This window comes from Syzygium oleosum, unplaced genomic scaffold (genome assembly GCF_021117445.2).
Source record: "Syzygium oleosum isolate NSW1041296 unplaced genomic scaffold, Sole_v2.1 Sole_v2.39, whole genome shotgun sequence".
NCBI lineage: Eukaryota > Viridiplantae > Streptophyta > Magnoliopsida > Myrtales > Myrtaceae > Syzygium > Syzygium oleosum.
In genome coordinates, this window is record NW_026607523.1 from 53,601 (window position 1) to 77,684 (window position 24,084).

At 42.5% G+C, this 24,084-nt stretch overlaps 1 protein-coding gene and 2 pseudogenes across 1 annotated transcript; all 3 read right to left on the reverse strand.

The window, feature by feature from the left end:
* Positions 1-372: 372 nt before the first annotated feature.
* LOC130135937 ((E,E)-alpha-farnesene synthase-like) lies at positions 373-3,842 on the reverse strand (annotated as a pseudogene).
* A 3,120-nt stretch (positions 3,843-6,962) lies between these two features.
* LOC130135906 (alpha-farnesene synthase-like) lies at positions 6,963-15,303 on the reverse strand. Its single transcript, XM_056305769.1, has 3 exons — positions 15,241-15,303; positions 7,457-7,761; positions 6,963-7,302 (listed from the first exon to the last, which is right to left on the reverse strand). The coding sequence occupies exons 1-3, from the start codon at positions 15,301-15,303 to the stop codon at positions 6,963-6,965; spliced, it is 708 nt and encodes a 235-aa protein (XP_056161744.1).
* A 1,186-nt stretch (positions 15,304-16,489) lies between these two features.
* On the reverse strand, positions 16,490-19,883 carry LOC130135907 (alpha-farnesene synthase-like; annotated as a pseudogene).
* Between the last annotated feature and the right edge of the window lie 4,201 nt (positions 19,884-24,084).

Below are 24,084 nucleotides of genomic sequence, written 5' to 3' on the forward strand. Positions count from 1 at the left end.
TGAATATGTTGGATTCTTTCAAATCAATTCGAGCTTTGCGGAGGTTGATTTGATATACATTTACTTCAATCAAACTTGACTCCGTAAATCAATCGCAGCTTGACTCTATAGTTTTGACTGCGCCAATATGTCAATACAACATCAAATCCAAATCTACTGAGTTGATAAAGCATCTTCCAGCAACTGAGACCTGATGACAAACTTTCTAGTCAAGAACCCAGAATTAAAATTTCAGACCAAGGAGTGCTTTACGGTTTTGAAGGTCAAATAGTTTGACACAATTTAACCTTTTTGCCGTGTCTAATGCCGCCCGTGAATGCACTGGCATTTGATTCTGAGGCTGCTTGTTTTTTTTAAGGTATTTGGCCGATATTCCGGGTGAAACACAAACGTAATTATTGCTTTGCCTAGGATACAATTTGCCTATAGCCCTCAATCTTTGGACCTGCAGCAGCTAGTCTAGCTTACACAGCCGCTATGTGATTAGACTTGCGCTAATATCTCAGTCGTGAGCGAGAGGCTTGATCACAATAGATAGAATTTGCTGCCGAATGTCGCCGTCCTGGACGCCGAACCCATCTCCAAACTGGTAAAGCATATGCGCAACACGAGCAGCGTTCACGGAGACATTGATGAAGGGTCGGAGAAATGGCGTCTCGGCATTGCCGAAGCAACGAGCATTAATTCTTTTGCATGCTTGGTTTATCAATACCTTGATGTGCTTACGAGCAACGTCCTCTGATACATTTGCTTCTCGCATGTAACACACCACTGAGGATGGAGCATCTCCTCTGTCTCTTTCAGCCTAATCAAATAGATAAATCAGTTAACTCGTTAATCAGATTCAATTTCCTAAATTTAGTTACTCCTTACGTCGTGTAAGTACAAAAGCTAAGAATTTGTCCATCATGTCATATTCAATTGGTTTATAACATTTCCACAGAAGTTTGATAATTACCGTTGATGTTCCTAGGTCGTTGCAAAGTCGAATTATCATGGACACATTGTAAATCAGATCCTTGTTTCTCTGTAGCAAATCTGCTGCATCGTCCAATTTCATATGTCCCGTGAAGTAACAAGCATGAGACAAGATCAGTGGTCCAGAAGATGATGTCCATGCATTGTTTAAGTACTGTTCCAAAGATGGAGTGTAGCCCATATAGTCCCACTTTGCTTCATTAAGTAACGCTTTGCAAAAATCTTCCCACTATGGAAAAATAAGGAAAAAAGAAGATTTAATCGTAGATGATTAATTATGCAGGACATAAAATAGTTAGGGTGACATATGCATGGATATCCAGTTATCCAACAGTTTTTTCTTACAGCTTTCGTGAGATGTGGTAGCACTCGATGCCAATCTTCATCCTTGCAAATATCATAAGCGATGTCGTATGTAACATCGCGAAGCGCTCGGAAACAGACCTTCATGCAATCGGGAAGCTGTTGAATCTGCTCTGAATCCCATCTAGAAGCATTGGACTTTCCAATTAGAGAAAATGAGCTGAACAAACACGAAAGGTAGAGATTGGGAGGCATGGTGGCCAACCTCGTAATGGCACCGGTGAAGCATTCTAGCTCCTCCAACGAACCATATAGGTCTTAGATATCCTCGATCACCAGTATCAAGATGATGACCTTGGTAAGAGATTTTCGGAGAGAGCTGAACCGTGATCCCTGAGAGAGTCCAAGGGCGCACAAGAAACTTTCGACCAGCCGATCCCTCGCGAAGTTAACATGTTCGATAAGTCCCAGATCCCTCCACCACCTGAATTTACCGAAGCAACTAATCAAAATCCAAAGCTATGAAAATCACATCATGTCCGGTACACATAACTTCAAAGAAGGCAATTTCCTAGGATGAATTTAGACCATATACATCATGAGTAGTTTTTTTTTGGTTGAAATATCATCAGTAGTTTGAGCGTGATGAAATTACCTGGATATATCTCTAAGGTCTCTTTGGTGTGTGGCTTGGACCGTGTTGAAATTGAGTTTTGCAAGTTCAAGCAGATTACTTTGCTTGTCCTCCTGTTGCTCATACAAGCCAATTTGCCATTTGATGTCGAACCACTGGACCCTCCAGTGCATCGGAAGCTCCAAAGCATGGACGGCACGTTTCAAGAGCTGACCATCCAAACCGGAGACTCTCTCTCGGACAATCCCAGTTGAGAAGGCTTTCGCTTCATCCAAAATGTTTTCGCCTTCCAAAGCCAGATGTGAAGCCTCAAGAAGCTCTATCATATCTTCAACATCTTCGCAGTTGCTTCCGTTCAATGTGTTCCTTCCTTCCTTGAACATCCTTAATTCATCTGATTACAAAATGAAAGTCGAAGATTTACAGCCGGACAGAACCAAGAATAATTGCTGATAGTACTAATTATACTCGATGTTAATAAATATTAGAAAGTACGACGACTGATGACTAAGAAGATGTTATTGGAAAACAGTGAATAATGGCATATGAACTTTGAGCGGATTGTATGCATTCAATTCGATAAAACCTCTCTGTGGACAAAACCTTCTTCACCGTCTAGTCCACAATTACGCTTTACTTTAGTGATCCTCTCTCTAGAAACAAGAAGTTTTTTCAGTAGAGCTAAGTCCCAATAGGTATGACTGCTACGGAAGGAACCAACTTTTGTGGAGTAATCTTCAGTACCTATAGCATTATTCGTTGATTTATTTGGCTTGTGCTGTCATTTGTTAGTAACATCTCAGACGAAGGAAATCACACACATCCATATTTACGAATTACCTTGTGAAACGACATGGCCATGCTGTCTGAGGAGTCTAAACCGAAGTGCACTGGCATAGAGCCGATCTTCCACGTTGAAAACGCCACCGTTGGTGGATGCATCAGTTTCAAGAGCTTCTTTTATTTCAGTGACAAAAAGGTTGGACAGCCCCAATTTTCTCATGCTGTCAATCAACTCTAACTTGAGGAGTGAATCGACTGCTTCTGATAACATTGGCTTTACTTCCTCCACGAGCCGTTCTACCCGTTCTTTAGTTCCTTCTTTCTACAGAATCGAGTCGAATTCGTAAGATCGAAATCTACCTCGAAAAGGCCTCAATTAATTCAACCTATAGAGCAATGCCAAGATGTTGTGATTATACTACTTTATCCTTTATGAATTTATGGTAAAATATATTGCAAAGTCTTGATTGCTTCTAATAAGGTTTTATCTAGACTCATTCTAATTGACCGGTTTAATCATATTTTAAGAAGTAACAACCAAAATAATGTGGACTCGTTATGTTTCTAATAACATGATTGATTTTTTTATTATCGCGATTGACTTTGTTGTATAGTGAGTCTGAAATGGTTGGTTTCATTTCAATCCCTAGAGGACTCAACCGTGAGCAAGCTAATTTTTCAGAAAAAATTTAGTACATGCAAATGTATATAGCTAGATGAATTGGTTTTTTACATTCTTGTTAGCTATAAATCAAGTCTAGATGATGGCTGATATATAGGATAACCACACATATTAAGATCATGCATGTGATGTTACAAATCAATTTAGCAAAATACTACCTTGCTCGAATTAAAAAATAAATAAAATCAACGTGTGTCTCATGTGCAATACTTGAATAAAGGAGTACAACCAAAAAACCAACCGGTTCGATAATTAACGATCAAATTTGATGGAACTTATGAGCACGGGAGGTACAAATTAGAATCTTACGAGGTCGTTGTTGTTGTTAAGCGACTGGAGGAAATCGTATTTCCAAAGGTTAGGCCTATAATTGGCCGATCTTCTTTGATGCAACTTGTCTCCCACTTGCGGCGAATCCGCTTGGCTAGGCTGGAACTGGACTTGTTCTGTTTTGTACTCCATGACAAATGAGTGGAAGTTGAGAAGATTGGTGAGATAACGAATTTGTACGAGTTTAGTGATGGAATGAGTGTGAGTGTTGTTGAGCACAATGCTTCAATTTATACAGGCGAGTTCGAGTTGGGAGTGTTGTTGAGCACAAGAAGCCCCACATGTCAACCTTGTACTCGGTCAGTCTCATCTCCGACCACACATAGTAATCACGAATCACATGAGAACAGGACACAACATAAGATAGCAATGCGCTTGCTTCGTATGGGACAGATGAGGTTACGAGTCGTGTTGGCACTGTCCATGCCTCACATGGGCCATTTAAGGTTATGAGTCAAATTAGCAAATATCCGCCCAAGTTTCTCATGCCTTAGTCCAAACAAAACTAGATGAATCTATAAATGCCTGACTAGAAAAACGCAAGCCCCGTTTCGTCGAACCAAAAAAATCAGATTTAAGAGATTATCTAGGAATAAAGTGGGTGCGCAAGGATTTTTGTTGGTAGAGTACTACACTCTATGATCTTAATCAAGTAGGGCATGCTATTGTTAGGATCAATTTTTTCTAGATAAGCATAGACTCCTCTAGGATTAATGTCTACAAGTCTCTAGTTTAATAGCTCGTACTTTATCGCGACCTCCCGAACGGAGTGACCACCTAGGGTTTGGCTAATGAATTACTAAACTTACGCCTAACTCGGGTTCTTCCAAGCACGTACCAATTTGCAACTAGCAAAACGCAAGCCACATTTGTCTAACAAAAAATCAGATTTAAGAGATTATGGATATTTGTTGGTAGAATACTACACTCTATGATCTTAATCAAGTTGGCTATGTTGATGTCTAGAAAAGCATAGACTCTCTAGGATTAATGTCTACAAGTCTCTAGTTTAATAGGTTGTAGTTGAAGTTTGTGGCCAGGTTAAAACAAGAAGAAAGTCTTTGGCTAATGCAGAGATAAACTGTATGTATAAGTTGGTGGATTGAGTCTATGAATAGGCAAAGCTGGTGGGTACGTGTATGAAAGAAAGAAGCATCCCGTGTACACAAGCCCTTGACGTACAAAATTTTATCGAATTTCTAGTGGTCCTTCTTTGTGACATTCTGAAATCTGCCCCACTTGGCATTAATGAAATGGATGATTTTATGGACGTGCTTGTAGTTAGATCTTGCCCGAAACTGATCACTCCTAGGAAACTAACCGATAGGGAATGGCTAATTAGGGATTTAAATTCGCGCGACCAAATAAACTCGATCGTGAATCGACTTTCGACCATAAAAATTATCGAGGTGATATTTTGAGCCAATGTAGGCCGATCCAAGGATAGTTAGGGATCAATTCGCCGCTGTCATATCAGTGGATCGCGAGTGATTTCGCTTAACCACGAGATGAATTGACGAATGACCCCAAACCTATACCAATCGATCGTGCCGTCGGAACTAGCGATCGATCCTCACAATTAAGTGACAACCGAGGTCGTCACGACCTGAGTAAACTTAAACGTGGCATGATTCAGTATCGGCCACGGGTCAAATGTGCGAATTTCCCCAAAAGCCACCCGTTATTCGAGATACGCTCAAGTTACGTAAATTAAATTTGATCATTAATTAGAAACCAAGTTTGGGCATCGGAAATTGTGAAAGTCATGACAGGATAATCGGACGATGTTGTCATTAGCTCGGTTAGCCTCAGATTTGTCCGGATTCTTCATAAAAAAAGAATTTCGGCGAGAAATGGAAAATGACCGTTTTACCCCTGGGATTTTATTAAGGCCAAGTATAATGGGAGAGGGGCATTTTGGTCATTTCACACCTACTTTAGAAATAAAAAAATTTGGACAATTTTGCCCTTGAAAATTTTGTGAAATTCCAATTTTGCCCCTGGATATTTTTGGCGAGGATTAATCTGGACCGTCGATCTTAGGATAAGATCGAATCGTGGCCGTTGATTTGGAATATAGAGAGAGGGGTATGATGGTCATTTTGCTTGGAGATTAAACACCAATTATTGCCTCTTTAGTATATATCTCTCATTTTCTCTCTCTCCCCCTCATTCTCTCTCTCACTCACGCCAATCTCTCTCTCACCCCTCCTTCGGCCAGCCGGCCACCCCCCTCACCGCCGTTTCCTCGTCGAGCCAGAGCCACCGCCGCCGCCGTGGCCGTTCACCATCACCACCACCACCGCCTCACATCTCTCTCTCTCTCTCTCCTGTTTTTGCCCCACCGAAACACCACCAGCCCCATCTCAGCCCCTGTTCAGCCGCGGAAAACCAGCAGCCAATCGCCGCCGGCGAGTCGCCGATAACCCTCACCGCTTGTTGCCGCTGCCGCTGCTGTTCGCTCCTTGTCCAGCCGCTGTTGAGGCCTCAATTTCGCGTATGAATCACAAGTAAGTGATATCCTAACCCTCGCTTAGGATAACGGGTATTTTCGGGTTAGTTCGGGGCCGTTTTAGTGAGTTTTAGGGGTTAATCGTGGGACAACGGTTGGACTGATTTGGCTGAGTGTTTTAGGAGAAATTGTAATGATTTTTGAGGTGGATTTGAGGTTAGAATTGATTGGTTAGGTAATCGGAATGATTGCAAGTGATTATTGTGGCTTATTGCGCGAAAAACGGGCCTAAATGCGCCGTTATAGTGATTTTCCATGGTGGCCGAGTTACTGTTCATGATGTGGCCGAATTAGTGCATTTTGGTGATTAAAATATAGTGCGTGTTGGTTTAGGGGTTGTCGGTAGGAGTACGACACCTGTGAATGGCGGAATTTCGCCTAAAATGCAGAAATTCGGGTTAATTATGCACGTGCGAATTGAATTGGGTTGGCTGGTTTGTGTAGCTATTATGGCTTGAAATACACATGAAAATGTTGAATTTATGCCCATGTTAGTGGCTGTGATTGTGAGCCCAATGGCGGCCTTGTATGCTTGTTGAATTGTGAATTGATTGATTGAAATGTGGACCGTTATATGCGCGCATGGACTGAATTGAATAGACTGGCAATTTTTTTCTTACAGCTTTCGTGAGATGTGGTAGCACTCGATGCCAATCTTCATCCTTGCCAATATCATAAGCGATGTCGTATGTAACATCGCGAAGCGCTCGGAAACAGACCTTCATGCAATCGGGAAGCTGTTAAATCTGCTCTGAATCCCATCTAGAAGCATTGGACTTTCCAATTAGAGAAAATGAGCTGAACAAACACGAAAGGTAGAGATTGGGAGGCATGGTGGCCAACCTCGTAATGGCACCGGTGAAGCATTCCAGCTCCTCCAACGAACCATATAGGTCGTAGATATCGTCGATCACCAGTATCAAGATGATGACCTTGGTAAGAGATTTTCGGAGAGAGCTGAATCGTGATCCCTGAGAGAGTCCAAGGGCGCACAAGAAACTTTCGACCAGCCGATCCCTCGTGAAGTTAACATGTTCGATAAGTCCCCGATCCCTCCACCACCCGAATTTACCGAAGCAACTAATCAAAATCCAAAGCTATGAAAATCACATCATGTCCGGTACACATAGGTTCAAAGAAGGCAATTTCCTAGGATGAATTTAGACCATATACATCATGAGTAGTTTTTTTTTTGGTTGAAATATCATCAGTAGTTTGAGCGTGATGAAATTACCTGGATATTTCTCTAAGGTCTCTTTGGTGTGTGGCTTGGACCGTGTTGAAATTGAGTTTTGCAAGCTCAAGCAGATTACTTTGCTTGTCCTCCTGTTGCTCATACAAACCAATTTGCCATTTGATGTCGAACCACTGGACCCTCCAGTGCATCGGAAGCTCCAAAGCATGGACGGCACGTTTCAAGAGCTGACCATCCAAACCGGAGACTCTCTCTCGGACAATCCCAGTTGAGAAGGCTTTCGCTTCATCCAAAATGTTTTCGCCTTCCAAAGCCACGGGATGAATTGATGAATGACCCCAAACCTATACCAATCGATCGTGCCGTTGGAACTATCGATTGATCCTCACAATTAAGTGACCACCGAGGTCGTCACGACCTGAGTAAACTTAAACGTGACATGATTCAGTATCGGCCACGGGTCAAATGTGCGAATTTCCCCAAAAGCCACCCGTTAGTTCGAGATACGCTCAAGTTACGTAAATTAAATTTGATCATTATTTAGAAACCAAGTTTGGGCATCGGAAATTGTGAAGGTCATGACAGGATAATCGGATGATGTTGTCATTAGCTCGGTTAGCCTCAGATTTGTCCGGATTCTTCAGAAAATTCGAATTTCGACGAGAAATGGAAAATGACCGTTTTACCCCTGGGATTTTGTTAAGGCCAAGTATAATGGGAGAGGGGCATTTTGGTCATTTCACACCTACTTTAGAAATAAAAAATTTTGGACAATTTTGCCCTTGAAAATATTGTGAAATTTCAATTTTGCCCATGGATATTTTTGGCGAGGATTAATCTGGACCGTCGATCTTAGGATAAGATCGAATCGTGGCCGTTGATTTGGAATATAGAGAGAGGGGTATGATGGTCATTTTGCTTGGAGATTAGACACCAATTATTGCCTCTTTAGTAAATATCTCTCAATTTCTCTCTCTCTCCCTCATTCTCTCTCTCACTCACGTCAATCTCTATCTCACCCCTCCCTCGGCCAAGCCTTCCTCCCCCTCCCACAGTGAAGTGGCCAGCCAGCCACCCCCTTCGCCGCCGCTTCCCCGCCGAGCCGGAGCCACCGCCGCCGCCGTGGCCGCTCACCATCACCACCACCACTGCCAATCGCCGCCGCTCGTGACCGCCGGCGAGTCGCCGGTAAACCTCACCGCTTGTTGCCGCTGCTGCTGCTGTTCGCTCCCTGTCCAGCCGCTGTTGAGGCCTCAATTTCGCGTATGAATCACAAGTAAGTGATATCCTAACCCTCGCCTAGGATAACAGGTATTTTCGGGTTAGTTCGGGGCCGTTTTAGTGAGTTTTAGGGGTTAATCGTGGGACAACGGTCGGACTGATTTGGTTGAGTGTTTTGGGAGAAATTGTGATGATTTTTGAGGTGGATTTGAGGTTAGAATTGATTGGTTAGGTAATCGGAATGATTCCGAGTGATTATTGTGGCTTATTGCGCGTAAAACGGGCCTAAATGCGCCGTTGTAGTGATTTTCCATGGTGGCCGAGTTACTATTCATGCTGTGGCCGAATTAGTGCATTTTGGTGATTAAAACATAGTGCGTGTTGGTTTGGGGGTTGTCGGTAGGAGTACGATACCCGTGAATGGCAGAATTTCGCCTAAAATGCAGAAATTCAGGTTAATTGTGCACGTGCGAATTGAATTGGGTTGGTTGGTTTGTGTGGCTATTATGGCTTGAAATACACATGAAAATATTAAATTTATGCCCATGTTAGTGGCTGTGATTGTGAGCCCAATGGCGGCCCTGTATGCTTGTTGAATTGTGAATTGATTGATTGAAATGTGGACCGTTATATGCGCGCATGGACTGAATTGAATTTACTGGCAATTAGCCATGATTGGGTGTTAATTGAGCATGTGAAATGCATGAGGTTTGATGCGTGCATGGACCGAATTTGATCGGCTGGTATATTGGCATGCTGGCGTGCAAATCGAGCGAGCGAATAAATGAGAAATTATGTGTGATGTTGTATGAGTGGTCACGAAAATCCCCGAGGCGGTACTATTACGCGGGGAATTGAGCCGTCTTGAGGCTGTACTACTATGCGGGACGATGCCCGGTACTACCGGAAGACTGCCAACCTGAGGCGTGTACTTCAACGCGGGTTGTGCAGTAGGTGGTGGATGTTGAGCCTGAGGCGGTATCATTATGCGGGCAAGATACATAGCCTGAGGCGGTACCATTACGCGGGCAAGATACATAGCCTGAGGCGGTACCATTACGCGGGCAAGATACATAGCCTGAGGCAGTACCATTACGCGGGCTAAGGAGTGTTGTAAATATGAGTTTGTCGCAGTGAACCTGAGGCGGTACTATTACACAGGTCACTGGCGAGTTGAGTGAAAATAGTGTGATAAGGCAGGATCGAGTGTTGGAATGTGGGATTGGAAATGCCATGTGTTCGACTTGTGTATCGGGCATGAAATTAATTTGAAATGTGCATGTGATTGGAAATTATATAGTTGAGACTAACCTGCAGATTGCGCGGATCAAAAGCCCATGTAAGTACAATTGGGTGCATGATGTGTTTATTGGGTGATCTCATGTTTGGTCTTGTCTGGAGGTACGTGTTAGCCTAGGTGGGGTTTAGGGTTTCGCTTGCTGAGAAGTGTTCTCACGGTTTTATTTAAAACCATTTAGCTGATCGAAGTTCCACCGGAGTCGGGAGACAAGGACAATCCGATTGAGATCAATGCTGAATCCAAGTCTTCAGAGGAACAGACTGACATCGACGAGATTGATTCTGAGTGAACCCTCTAAGGCGAATAAGTTAGGGGTTGGACAGTCTTTGGAGACGCCCCTTTTGGTGGTAGTATTAGTCTGCCCCTTTTGGCAAAATCTTGACATGAGCTCAAAACCCTCCGAGCCTCATGGAAAATCATGAAAGATCACTTTCGCTTCCCATTTACTACTCCCGATTTTTGACCAAACAACTGTTAAGCCTACTTGAAAACGATGCCATAATATTCTGCACAAGAAACGAAAACGAGAGAGAGGGTTAACAAACGGGGAAACGAAAGGAAAGAAAAATGCTATAGTCAATTCAGGATGGTTTTAATCTTCTAAACCATTACAGGGATTACCTGAAAATCTTCAAAAAGTACGACAGGCTTCTCAATTTAGGAGAGACATTCTCTTTTTCAAGAAATAGAAATTCATCGATTAAGTAGAAGTCCATTTCATCAGCTGAGTGATTTCACAGTTCAAGAAAGCCAAAGCCAATTACCAATAGTAAAAAACTATAACAAGAAGCACCATCACAAGAATTTGAATTGAAGCAGGTGATAAAGACAGAAAGGTGATGAACTGAAAATTGAGAGAGAAAGCAGAGGAAGTAATTACCTTGTCCACAAGGAAAGTCTCAAGGCCATTGACATCTACTTCAAGAATGCAGCACATTTCCATTGCTGGAGAAGAAGATTGTAAATTTAAAACCCATCTAGAGACAAAACTTTACCGATTCATGAAAAAAGTTATGCATATGAAAAAGCTAGAACTTTTGGGATCTTTCCCACGAGGGAATTAAGTGAAGGGTTGGACTAAGTACTCGATATGGGACGGTCAGTGCGAACTGAGAAAGAGGCCAGAGAATCTCATTTCTGTGCTTGGTCAAAATACCTTTCTGACAATTGTGGGTTATAACATATAATAAACAATGGAGGGAACAAGAAGCAAGGTAATGTGTGTGTGTGTGTGTGTGTTTTATTTATAGGAATGCATGATCTCTCTTACTTGAGGTGGCTTCTGGTCTCATCCACCCTCAAAATACCTGTTTATCAAACCGTTACAATGGTTTGCAACAGTTAACCACATTACGAGTATTTATAGTATCACGTTTTTGCGATAGTGTTGACTTTAGCTATCAGACTTAAATTCCGAACAAAAGACGTGCATTGTAAACATGAAGTGAAGTGCAGCCACTTATAGTGATTTTCCATGGTGGCCGAGTTACTGTTCATGCTGTGGCCGAATTAGTGCATTTTGGTGATTAAAATATAGTGCGTGTTGGTTTGGGGGTTGTCGGTAGGAGTACGACACCCGTGAATGGCGGAATTTCGCCTAAAATGCAGAAATTCGGGTTAATCGTGCACGTGCGAATTGAATTGGGCTGGCTGGTTTGTGTGGCTATTATGGCTTGAAATACACATGAAAATGTTGAATTTATTCCCATGTTAGTGGCTGTGATTGTGAGCCCAATAGCGGTCTTGTATGCTTGTTGAATTGTGAATTGATTGATTGAAATGTGGACCGTTATATGCGCGCATCGACTGAATTGAATTGACTGGCAATTGGCCATGATTGGGTATTAATTGAGCATGTGAAATGCATGAGATTTGATGCGTGCATGGGCCGAATTTGATCGGCTGGTATATTGGCATGCTGGCGTGTAAATCGAGCGACCGAATAAATGATAAATTGTGTGTGATGTTGTATGAGTGGTCACGAAAATCCCTGAGGCGGTACTATTACGTGGGGAATTGAGTCGTCTTGTGGCTGTACTACTACGCGGGACGATGCCCGGTACTACCGAAAGACTGCCAACCTGAGGCGTGTACTTCAATGCGGGTTGTGCAGTAGGTGGTGGATGTTGAGCCTGAGGCGGTACCATTACGCGGGCAAGATACATAGCCTGAGGCGGTACCATTACGCGGGCTAAGGAGTGTTGTGAATATGAGTTGGTCGCAGTGAACCTGAGGCGGTACTATTACGCAGGTCACTGGCGAGTTGAGTGAAAATAGTGTGATGAGGCAGGATCGAGTGTTGGAATGTGGGATTGGAAATGCCATGTGTTCGACTTGTGTATCGGGCATGAAATTAATTTGAAATGTGCATGTGATTGGAAATTATATAGTTGAGACTAACCTGCAGATTGCGCGGATCAAAAGCCCATGTAAGTACAATTGGATGCATGATGTGTTTATTGGGTGATCTCATGTTTGGTCTTGTCTGGAGATAAGTGTTAGCCTAGGTGGGGTTTAGGGTTTCGCGAGCTGAGGAATTGTTCTCACGGTTTTATTTAAAATCATTTAGCTGATCAAAGTTCCAGCGGAGTCGGGAGACAAGGACAATCCGATTGAGATCAATACTGAATCCAAGTCTTGAGAGGAACAGACTGGCATCGACGAGACTGATTCTGAGTGAACCCCCCTTCTAGGGCGAATAGGGGTTAGTTAGAAGTTAGGGGTTGGACAGTCTTTGGAGACGCCCCTTTTGGTGGTACTATTAGTCTGCCCCTTTTGGCAAAATCTTGACATGAGCTCAAAACCCTCCGAGCCTCATGGAAAATCATGAAAGATCACTTTCAGCTTCCCATTTACTACTCCTGATTTTTGACCAAACAATCTGTTAAGCCTACTTGAAAACGATGCCATAATATTCTGCACAAGAAACAGAAAACAAAGAGAGGGTTAACAAACGGGGAAACGAAAGGAAAGAAAAATGCTATAGTCAATTCAGGATGGTTTTAATCTTCAAAACCATTACAGGGATTACCTGAAAATCTTCAAAAAGTACAACAGGCTTCTCAATTTAGGAGAGACATTCTCTTTTTCAAGAAACAGAAATTCATCGATTAAGCAGCCAATCGTCGCCGGCGAGTCGCCGATAACCCTCACCGCTTGTTGCCGCTGCCGCTGCTGTTCGCTCCCTGTCCAGCCGCTGTTGAGGCCTCAATTTCACGTATGAATCACAAGTAAGTGATATCCTAACCCTCGCTTAGGATAACCGGTATTTTCGGGTTAGTTCGGGGCCGTTTTAGTGAGTTTTAGGGGTTAATCGTGGGACAACGGTTGGACTGATTTGGCTGAGTGTTTTGGGAGAAATTGTGATGATTTTTGAGGTGGATTTGAGGTTAGAATTGATTGGTTAGGTAATCGGAATGATTCCGAGTGATTATTGTGGCTTATTGCGCGAAAAACGGGCCTAAATGCGCCGTTATAGTGATTTTCCATGGTGGCCGAGTTACTGTTCATGCTGTGGCTGAATTAGTGCATTTTGGTGATTAAAATATAGTGCGTGTTGGTTTGGGGGTTGTCGGTAGGATTACGACACCCGTGAATGGCGGAATTTCGCCTAAAATGCAGAAATTCGGGTTAATTATGCACGTGCGAATTGAATTGGGTTGGCTGGTTTGTGTGGCTATTATGGCTTGAAATACACATGAAAATGTTGAATTTATGCCCATGTTAGTGGCTGTGATTGTGAGCCCAATGGCGGCCTTGTATGCTTGTTGAATTGTGAATTGATTGATTGAAATGTGGACCGTTATATGCGCGCATGGACTGAATTGAATTGACTGGCAATTGACCAAGATTGGGTGTTAATTGAGCATGTGATATGCATGAGGTTTGATGCGTGCATGGGCCGAATTTGATCGGCTGGTATATTGGCATGCTGGAGTGTAAATCGAGCGAGCGAATAAATGATAAATTGTGTGTGATGTTGTATGAGCGGTCACCAAAATCCCTGAGGCGGTACTATTACGAGGGGAATTGAGCCGTCTTGAGGTTGTACTACTACGCGGGACGATGCCCGGTACTACCGGAAGACTGCCAACCTGAGGCATGTACTTCAACGCGGGTTGTGCAGTAGGTGGTGGATGTTGAGCCTGAGGCGGTACCATTACGCGGGCAAGATACATAGCCTGAGGCGGTACCATTACGCGGGCTAAGGTTTGTTGTGAATATGAGTTGGTCGCAGTGAACCTGAGGCGGTACTATTACGCAGGTCACTGGCGAGTTGAGTGAAAATAGTGTGATGAGGCAGGAACGAGTGTTGGAATGTGGGATTGGAAATGCCATGTGTTCGACTTGTCTATCGGGCATGAAATTAATTTGAAATGTGCATGTGATTGGAAATTATATAGTTGAGACTAACCTGCAGATTGCGCGGATCAAAAGCCCATGTAAGTACAATTGGATGCATGATGTGTTTATTGGGTGATCTCATGTTTGGTCTTGTCTGGAGGTACGTGTTAGCCTAGGTGGGGTTTAGGGTTTCGCTTGCTGAGAAGTGTTCTCACGGTTTTATTTAAAACCATTTAGCTGATCGAAGTTCCAGCGGAGTCGGGAGACAAGGACAATCCGATTGAGATCAATACTGAATCCAAGTCTTGAGAGGAACAGACTGGCATCGACGAGACTGATTCTGAGTGAACCCCCCCTCTAGGGCGAATAGGGGTTAGTTAGAAGTTAGGGGTTGGATAGTCTTTGGAGACGCCCCTTTTGGTGGTAGTATTAGTCTGCCCCTTTTGGCAAAATCTTGACATGAGCTCAAAACCCTCCGAGCCTCATGGAAAATCATGAAAGATCACTTTCAGCTTCCCATTTACTACTCCTGATTTTTTACGTAACAAACTGTTAAGCCTACTTGAAAACGATGCCATAATATTATGCACAAGAAACAGAAAACAGAGAGAGGGTTAACAAACGGGGAAACGAAAGGAAAGAAAAATGCTATAGTCAATTCAGGATGGTTTTAATCTTCAAAAACATTACAGGGATTACCTGAAAATCTTCAAAAAGTACGACAGGTTTCTCAATTGAGGAGAGACATTCTCTTTTTCAAGAAACAGAAATTCATCGATTAAGTAGAAGTCCATTTCATCAGCTGAGTGATTTCACAGTTCAAGAAATCCAAAGCCAATTACCAATAGTAAAAAACTATAACAAGACGCACCATCACAAGAATTTGAACTGAAGCAGGTGGTAAAGACAGAAAGGTGATGAACTGAAAATTGAGAGAGAAAGCAGAGCAAGTAATTACCTTGTCCACCAGGAAAGTCTTCAGGCCTTTGACATCTACTTCAAGAATGCAGCACATTTCCATTGCTGGAGAAGAAGACTCTAAATTTAAAACCCATCTAGAGACAAAACTTTACCGATTCATGAAAAAATTTCTGCATATGAAAAGCTAGAACGTTTGGGATCCTTCCCACGAGGGAATTAAGTGAAGAGTTGGACTAAGTACTCGATATGGGACGGTCAGTGCGAACTGAGAAAGAGGCCAGAGAATCTGATTTCTATGCTTGGTCAAAATACCTTTCTGACAATTGTGGGTTATAACATATAATAGACAATGGAGGGAACAAGAAGCAAGGTAATGTGTGTGTGTGTGTGTGTGTTTTATTTATAGGAATGCATGATCTCTCTTACTTGAGGTGGCTTCTGGTCTCATCCACCTTCAAAATACTTGTTTATCAAATCGTTACAATGGTTTGCAACAGTTAACCCTATTACGAGTATTTACAGTATCACGTGTTTGCGATAGTGTTGACTTTAGCTATCAGACTTAAATTCCGAACAAAAGACGTGCATTGTAAACATGAAGGGAAGTGCAGCCACTTTAGGTTTTTGTGCTCTGGATTTCGATTTCGATTTCGTGCTAGAAGCCATAAGTTAGGGACAAAGCCCTCAAAACACATTCATAAATTTTCATTTCTGAGAAAGAGGAAATTGCATATATGACCTAAGTTCAATCAAGTCATCATGGTCTATCATCTGATTTTAAGTTGAATATGTTGGATTCTTTCAAATCAATTCGAGCTTTGCGGAGGTTGATTTGATATACATTTATTTCAATCAAACTTGACTCCGTAAATCAATCGCAGCTTGACTCTATAGTTTTGACTGCGCCAATATGTCAATACAACATCAAATCCAAATCTACTGAGTTGATAAAGCATCTTCCAACAACTGAGACCTGATGACAAACTTTCTAGTCAAGAACCCAGAATCAAAATTTCAGACCAAGGAGTGCTTTACGGTTTTGAAGGTCAAATAGTTTGACACAATTTAACCTTTTTGCCGTTTCTAATGCCGCCCGTGAATGCACTGGCATTTGATTCTGAGGCTGCTTATTTTTTTTTAAGGTATTTGGCCGATATTCCGGGTGAAACACAAACGTAATTATTGCTTTGCCTAGGATACAATTTGCCTATAGCCCTCAATCTTTGGACCTGCAGCAGCTAGTCTAGCTTACAATCCCGCTATGTGATTAGACTTGCGCTAATATCTCAGTCGAGAGCGAGAGGCTTGATCACAATACATAGAATTTGCTGCCGAATGTCGCCGTCCTGGACGCCGAACCCATCTCCAAACTGGTAAAGCATATGCGCAACACGAGCAGCGTTCACGGTGACAATGATGAAGGGTCGGAGAAATGGCGTCTCGGCATTGCCGAAGCAACGAGCATTAATTCTTTTCCATGCTTGGTTTATCAATACCTTGATGTGCTTACGAGCAACGTCCTCTGATACATTTGCTTCTCGCATGTAACACACCACTGAGGATGGAGCATCTCCTCTGTCTCTTTCAGCCTAATCAAATAGATAAATCAGTTAACTCGTTAATCAGATTCAATTTCCTAAATTTAGTTACTCCTTACGTCGTGTAAGTACAAAAGCTAAGAATTTGTCCATCATGTCATATTCAATTGGTTTATAACATTTCCACAGAAGTTTGATAATTACCGTTGATGTTCCTAGGTCGTTGCAAAGTCGAATTATCATGGACACATTGTAAATCAGATCCTTGTTTCTCTGTAGCAAATCTGCTGCATCGTCCAATTTCATATGTCCCGTGAAGTAACAAGCATGAGACAAGATCAGTGGTCCAGAAGATGATGTCCATGCATTGTTTAAGTACTCTTCCAAAGATGGAGTGTAGCCCATAGTGTCCCACTTTGCTTCATTAAGTAACGCTTTGCAAAAATCTTCCCACTATGGAAAAATAAGGAAAAAAGAAGATTTAATCGTAGATGATTAATTATGCAGGACATAAAATAGTTAGGGTGACATATGCATGGATATCCAGTTATCCAACAGTTTTTTCTTACAGCTTTCATGAGATGTGGTAGCACTCGATGCCAATCTTCATCCTTGCCAATATCATAAGCGATGTCGTATGTAACATCGCGAAGCGCTCGGAAATAGACCTTCATGCAATCGGGAAGCTGTTGAATCTGCTCTGAATCCCATCTAGAAGCATTGGACTTTCCAATTAGAGAAAATGAGCTGAACAAACACGAAAGGTAGAAATTGGGAGGCATGGTGGCCAACCTCGTAATGGCACCGGTGAAGCATTCTAGCTCCTCCAACGAACCATATAGGTCCTAGATATCGTCGATCACCAGTATCAACATGATGACCTTGGTAAGAGATTTTCGGAGAGAGCTGAGCCGTGATCCCTGAGAGAGTCCAAGGGCGCACAAGAAACTTTCGACCAGCCGATCCCTCGCGAAGTTAACATGTTCAATAAGTCCCAGATCCCTCCACCACCTGAATTTACCGAAGCAACTAATCAAAATCCAAAGCTATGAAAATCACATCATGTCCGATACACATAGCTTCAAAGAAGGCAATTTCCTAGGATGAATTTAGACCATATACATCATTAGTAGTTTTTTTTTTGGTTGAAATATCATCACTAGTTTGAGCGTGATGAAATTACCTGGATATATCTCTAAGGTCTCTTTCGTGTGTGGCTTGGACCGTGTTGAAATTGAGTTTTGCAAGTTCATGCAGACTACTTTGCTTGTCCTCCTGTTGCTCATACAAGCCAATTTGCCATTTGATGTCGAACCACTGGACCCTCCAGTGCATCGGAAGCTCCAAAGCATGCACGGCACGTTTCAAGAGCTGACCATCCAAACCGGAGACTCTCTCTCGGACAATCCCAGTTGAGAAGGCTTTCGCTTCATCCAAAATGTTTTCGCCTTCCAAAGCCAGATGTGAAGCCTCAAGAAGCTCTATCATATCTTCAACATCTTTGCAGTTGCTTCCGTTCAATGTGTTCCTTCCTTCCTTGAACATCCTTAATTCATCTGATTACAAAATGAAAGTCGAAGATTTACGGCCGGACAGAACCAAGAATAATTGCTGATAGTACTAATTATACTCGATGTTAATAAATATTAGAAAGTACGACGACCGATGACTAAGAAGATGTTATTGGAAAACAGTGAATAATGGCATATGAACTTTGAGCGGATTGTATGCATTCAATTCGATAAAACCTCTCTGTGGACGAAACCTTCTTCACCGTCTAGTCCACAATTACACTTTCCTTTAGTGATCCTCTCTCTAGAAACAAGAAGGTTTTTCAGTAGAGCTAAGTCCCAATAGGTATGACTGCTATGGAAGGAACCAACTTTTGTGGAGTAATCTTCAGTACCTATAGCATTATTCGTTGATTTATTTGGCTTGTTCTGTCATTTGTTAGTAACATCTCAGACGAAGGAAATCACACACATCCATATTTACGACTTACCTTGTGAAACGACATGCCATGCTGTCTGAGGAGTCTAAACCGAAGTGCACTGGCATAGAGCCGATCTTCCACGTTGAAAACGCCACCGTTGGTGGATGCAACGGTTTCAAGAGCTTCTTTTATTTCAGTGACAAAAAGGTTGGACAGCCCCAATTTTCTCATGCTGTCAATCAACTCTAACTTGAGGAGTGAATCGACTGCTTCTGATAACATTGGCTTTACTTCCTCCACGAGCCGTTCTACCCGTTCTTTAGTTCCTTCTTTCTACAGAATCGGGTCGAATTCGTAAGATCGAAATCTACCTCGAAAAGGCCTCAATTAATTCAACCTATAGAGCAATGCCAAGATGTTGTGATTATACTACTTTATCCTTTACGAATATATGGTAAAATATATTGCAAAGTCTTGATTGCTTCTAATAAGGTTTTATCTAGACTCATTCTAATTGACCAGTTTAATCATATTTTAAGAAGTACCAACCAAAATAATGTGGACTCGTGATGTTTCTAATAACATGATTGATTTTTTTATTATCGCGATTGACTTTGTTGTATAGTGAGTCTGAAATGGTTGGTTCCATTTCAATCCCTAGAGGACTCAACCGTGAGCAAGCTAATTTTTCAGAAAAATTTAGTACATGCAAATGTATATAGCTAGATGAATTGGTTTTTTACATTCATGTTAGCTATAAATCAAGTCTAGATGATGGCTGATATATATGATAACCACACATATTAAGATCATGCATGTGATGTTACAAATCAATTTAGCAAAATACTACCTTGCTCGAATTAAAAAAATAAATAAAATCAACCTGTGTCTCATGTGCAATACTTGAATAAAGGAGTACAACCAAAAAACCAACCGGTTCGATAATTAATGATCAAATTTGATGGAACTTATGAGCACGGGAGGTACAAATTAGAATCTTACGAGGTCGTTGTTGTTGTTAAGCGACTGGAGGAAATCGTATTTCCAAAGGTTAGGCCTATAATTGGCCGATCTTCTTTGATGCAACTTGTCTCCGACTTGCGGCGAATCCGCTTGGCTAGGCTGGAACTGGACTTGTTCTGTTTTGTACTCCATGACGAATGAGTAGAAGTTGAGAAGATTGGTGAGATAACGAATTTGTACGAGTTTAGTGATGGAATGAGTGTGAGTGTTGTTGAGCACAATGCTTCAATTTATATAGGCGAGTTCGAGTTGGGAGTGTTGTTGAGCACAAGAAGCCCCACATGTCAACCTTGTACTCCGTCGGTCTCATCTCCGACCACACACAGTAATCACGAATCACATGAGAACACGACACAACATATGAGGTTACGAGTCGTGTTGGCACTGTCCATGCCTCACATGGGCCATTTAAGGTTATGAGTCAAATTAGCAAATATCTGCCCATGTTTCTCATGCCTTAGTTCAAACAAAACTAGAAGAATCTATAAATGCCTGACTAGAAAAACGCAAGCCCCGTTCGTCGAACCAAAAAAATCAGATTTAACAGATTATCTAAGAATAAAGTGGGTGCGCAAGGATTTTTGTTGGTAGAGTACTACACTCTATGATCTTAATCAAGTAGGGCATGCTGTTGTTAGGATCAATTTTTTCTAGATAAGCATAGACTCCTCTAGGATTAATGTCTACAAGTCTCTCGTTTAATAGGTCGTACTTTATCGCGACCTCCCCGAACGGAGTGGACCACCTAGGGTTTGGCTAATGAATTACTAAGCTTACGCCTAACTCGGGTTCTTCCAAGCACGTACCAATTTGCAACTAGCAAAACGCAAGCCACATTTGTCTAACAAAAAATCAGATTTAAGAGATTATGGATATTTGTTGGTAGAATACTACACTCTATGATCTTAATCAAGTTGGCTATGTTGATGTCTAGAAAAGCATAGACTCTCTAGGATTAATGTCTACAAGTCTCTAGTTAATAGGTCGTACTTTATCGCGACCTACCTGAACGGAGTGGACCACCTAGGGTTTGGCTAATGAATTACTAAGCTTATGCCTAACTCGGATTCTTCTAAGCACATACCAATTTGCAACTAGCAAAAAGCAAGCCACATTTGTCTAACCAAAAATCAGATTGAAGAGATTATGGACATTTGTTGGTAGAATACTACACTATATGATCTTAATCAAGTTGGCTATGTTGATGTCTAGAAAAGCATAGACTCTCTAGGATTAATGTCTACAAGTCTCTAGTTTAATAGGTTGTAGTTGAAGTTTGTGGCCAGGTTAAAACAAGAAGAAAGTCTTTGGCTAATGCAGAGATAAACTGTATGTATAAGTTGGTGGATTGAGTCTATGAATAGGCAAAGCTGGTGGGTACGTGTATGAAAGAAAGAAGCATCCCGTGTACACAAGCCCTTGACGTACAAAATTTTATCGAATTTCTAGTGGTCCTTCTTTGTGACATTCTGAAATCCGACCCACTTGGGATTTATGAAATGGATGATTTTATGGACGTGCTTGTAGTTAGATCTTGCCCGGAACTGATCACTCCTAGGAAACTAACCGATAGGGAATGGCTAATTAGGGATTTAAATTCGCGCGACCAAATAAACTCGATCGTGAATCGACTTTCGACCATAAAAATTGTCGAGGTAACATTTTGAGCCAATGTAGGCCGATCCAAGGATAGTTAGGGATCAATTCGCCGCTGTCATATCAGTGGATCGCGGGTGATTCCGCTTGACCACGAGATGAATTGACGAATGACCCCAAACCTATACCAATCGATCGTGCCGTCGGAACTAGCGATCGATCCTCACAATTAAGTGACAACCGAGGTCGTCACAACCTGAGCAAACTTAAACATGGCATGATTCAGTATCGGCCACGGGTCAAATGTGCGAATTTCCCCAAAAGCCACCCGTTAGTTCGAGATACGCTCAAGTTACGTAAATTAAATTTGATCATTAATTAGAAACCAAGTTTGGGCATCGGAAATTGTGAAGGTCATGACAGGATAATCGGACGATGTTGTCATTAGCTCGGTTAGCCTCAGATTTGTCCGGATTCTTCAGAAAAAAAGAATTTCGGCGAGAAATGGAAAATGACCGTTTTACCCCTGGGATTTTATTAAGGCCAAGTATAATGGGAGAGGGGCATTTTGGTCATTTCACACCTACTTTAGAAATAAAAAAATATGGACAATTTTGCCCTTGAAAATTTTGTGAAATTCCAATTTTGCCCCTCGATATTTTTGGCAAGGATTAATCTGGACCGTCGATCTTAGGATAAGATCGAATCGTGGCCGTTGATTTGGAATATAGAGAGAGGGGTATGATGGTCATTTTGCTTGGAGATTAGACACCAATTATTGCCTCTTTAGTATATATCTCTCATTTTCTCTCTCTCCCCCTCATTCTCTCTCTCACTCACGCCAATCTCTCTCTCACCCCTCCTTCGGCCAGCCGGCCACCCCCTTCGCCGCCGCTTCCTCGCCGAGCCGGAGCCAGTGGCCGCCGCCGTGGCCGCTCACCATCACCACCACCACCGCCTCACGTCTCTCTCTCTCTCTCCTGTTTTTGCCCCACCGAAACACCACCAGCCCCAACTCAGCCCCTGTTCAGCCGCGGAAAACCAGCAGCCAATCGCCGCCGGCGAGTCGCCGATAACCCTCACCGCTTGTTGCCGCTGCCGCTGCTGTTCGCTCCCTGTCCAGCCGCTGTTGAGGCCTCAATTTCGCGTATGAATCACAAGTAAGTGATATCCTAACCCTCACTTAGGATAACGGGAATTTTCGGGTTAGTTCGGGGCCGTTTTAGTGAGTTTTAGGGGTTAATCGTGGGACAACGGTTGGACTGATTTGGCTGAGTGTTTTGGGAGAAATTGTGATGATTTTTGAGGTGGATGTGAGGTTAGAATTGATTGGTTAGGTAATCGGAATGATTTCGAGTGATTATTGTGGCTTATTGCACGAAAAACGGGCCTAAATGCGCCGTTATAGTGATTTTCCATGGTGGCCGAGTTACTGTTCATGCTGTGGCCGAATTAGTGCATTTTGGTGATTAAAATATAGTGCGTGTTGGTTTGGGGGTTGTCGGTAGGAGTACGACACCCGTGAATGGCGGAATTTCGCCTAAAATGCAGAAATTCGGGTTAATTATGCACGTGCGAATTGAATTGGTTTGGCTGGTTTGTGTGGCTATTATGGCTTGAAATACACATGAAAGTGTTGAATTTATGCCCATGTTAGTGGCTGTGATTGTGAGCCCAATGGCGGCCTTGTATGCTTGTTGAATTGTGAATTGATTGATTGAAATGTGGACCATTATATGCGCGCATGGACTGAATTGAATTGACTGGCAATTGGCCATGATTGGGTGTTAATTGAGCATGTGAAATGCATGAGGTTTGATGCGTGCATGGGCCGAATTTGATCGTCTGGTATATTGGCATGCTGGCGTGTAGATCGAGCGAGCGAATAAATAATAAATTGTGTGTGTTGTTGTATGAGTGGTCACGAAAATCCCTGAGGCGGTACTATTACGCGGGGAATTGAGCCGTCTTGAGGCTGTACTACTACGCGGGACGATGCCCGGTACTACCAGAAGACTGCCAACCTGAGGCGTGTACTTCAATGCGGGTTGTGTAGTAGGTGGTGGATGTTGAGCCTGAGGCGATACCATTACGCGGGCAAGATACATAGCCTGAGGCGGTACCATTACGCGGGCTAAGGAGTGTTGTGAATATGAGTTGGTCGCAGTGAACTTGAGGTGGTACTATTACGCAGGTCACTGGCGAGTTGAGTGAAAATAGTGTGATGAGGCAGGATCGAGTGTTGGAATGTGGGATTGGAAATGCCATGTGTTCGACTTGTGTATCGGGCATGAAATTAATTTGAAATGTGCATGTGATTGGAAATTATATAGTTGAGACTAACCTGCAGATTGCGCGGATCAAAAGCCCATGTAAGTACAATTGGATGCATGATGTGTTTATTGGGTGATCTCATGTTTGGTCTTGTCTGGAGATAAGTGTTAGCCTAGGTGGGGTTTAGGGTTTCGCTTGCTGAGAAGTGTTCTCACGGTTTTATTTAAAATCATTTAGCTGATCGAAGTTCCAACGGAGTCGGGAGACAAGGACAATCCGATTGAGATCAATACTGAATCCAAGTCTTGAGAGGAATAGACTGGCATCGACGAGACTGATTCTGAGTGAACCCCCCTTCTAGGGCGAATAGGGGTTAGTTAGAAGTTAGGGGTTGGACAGTCTTTGGAGACGCCCCTTTTGGTGGTAGTATTAGTCTGCCCCTTTTGGCAAAATCTTGACATGAGCTCAAAACCCTCCGAGCCTCATGGAAAATCATGAAAGATCACTTTCAGCTTCC

What these genes read in the sequence shown, in the direction of transcription:
- LOC130135906 (XM_056305769.1), bottom strand. Translation starts at nt 15,303, where the DNA reads ATGGAAATGTGCTGCATTCTTGAAGTAGATGTCAAAGGCCTGAAGACT. An exon ending in AGACTTTCCTGGTGGACAAG is followed by an intron (nt 7,762 to 15,240) that starts GTAATTACTTGC and finishes CGATTGGTATAG; the next exon opens with GTTTGGGGTCATTCATCAAT. An exon ending in GACCTTAGAGAAATATCCAG is followed by an intron (nt 7,303 to 7,456) that starts GTAATTTCATCA and finishes GATTTTGATTAG; the next exon opens with TTGCTTCGGTAAATTCGGGT.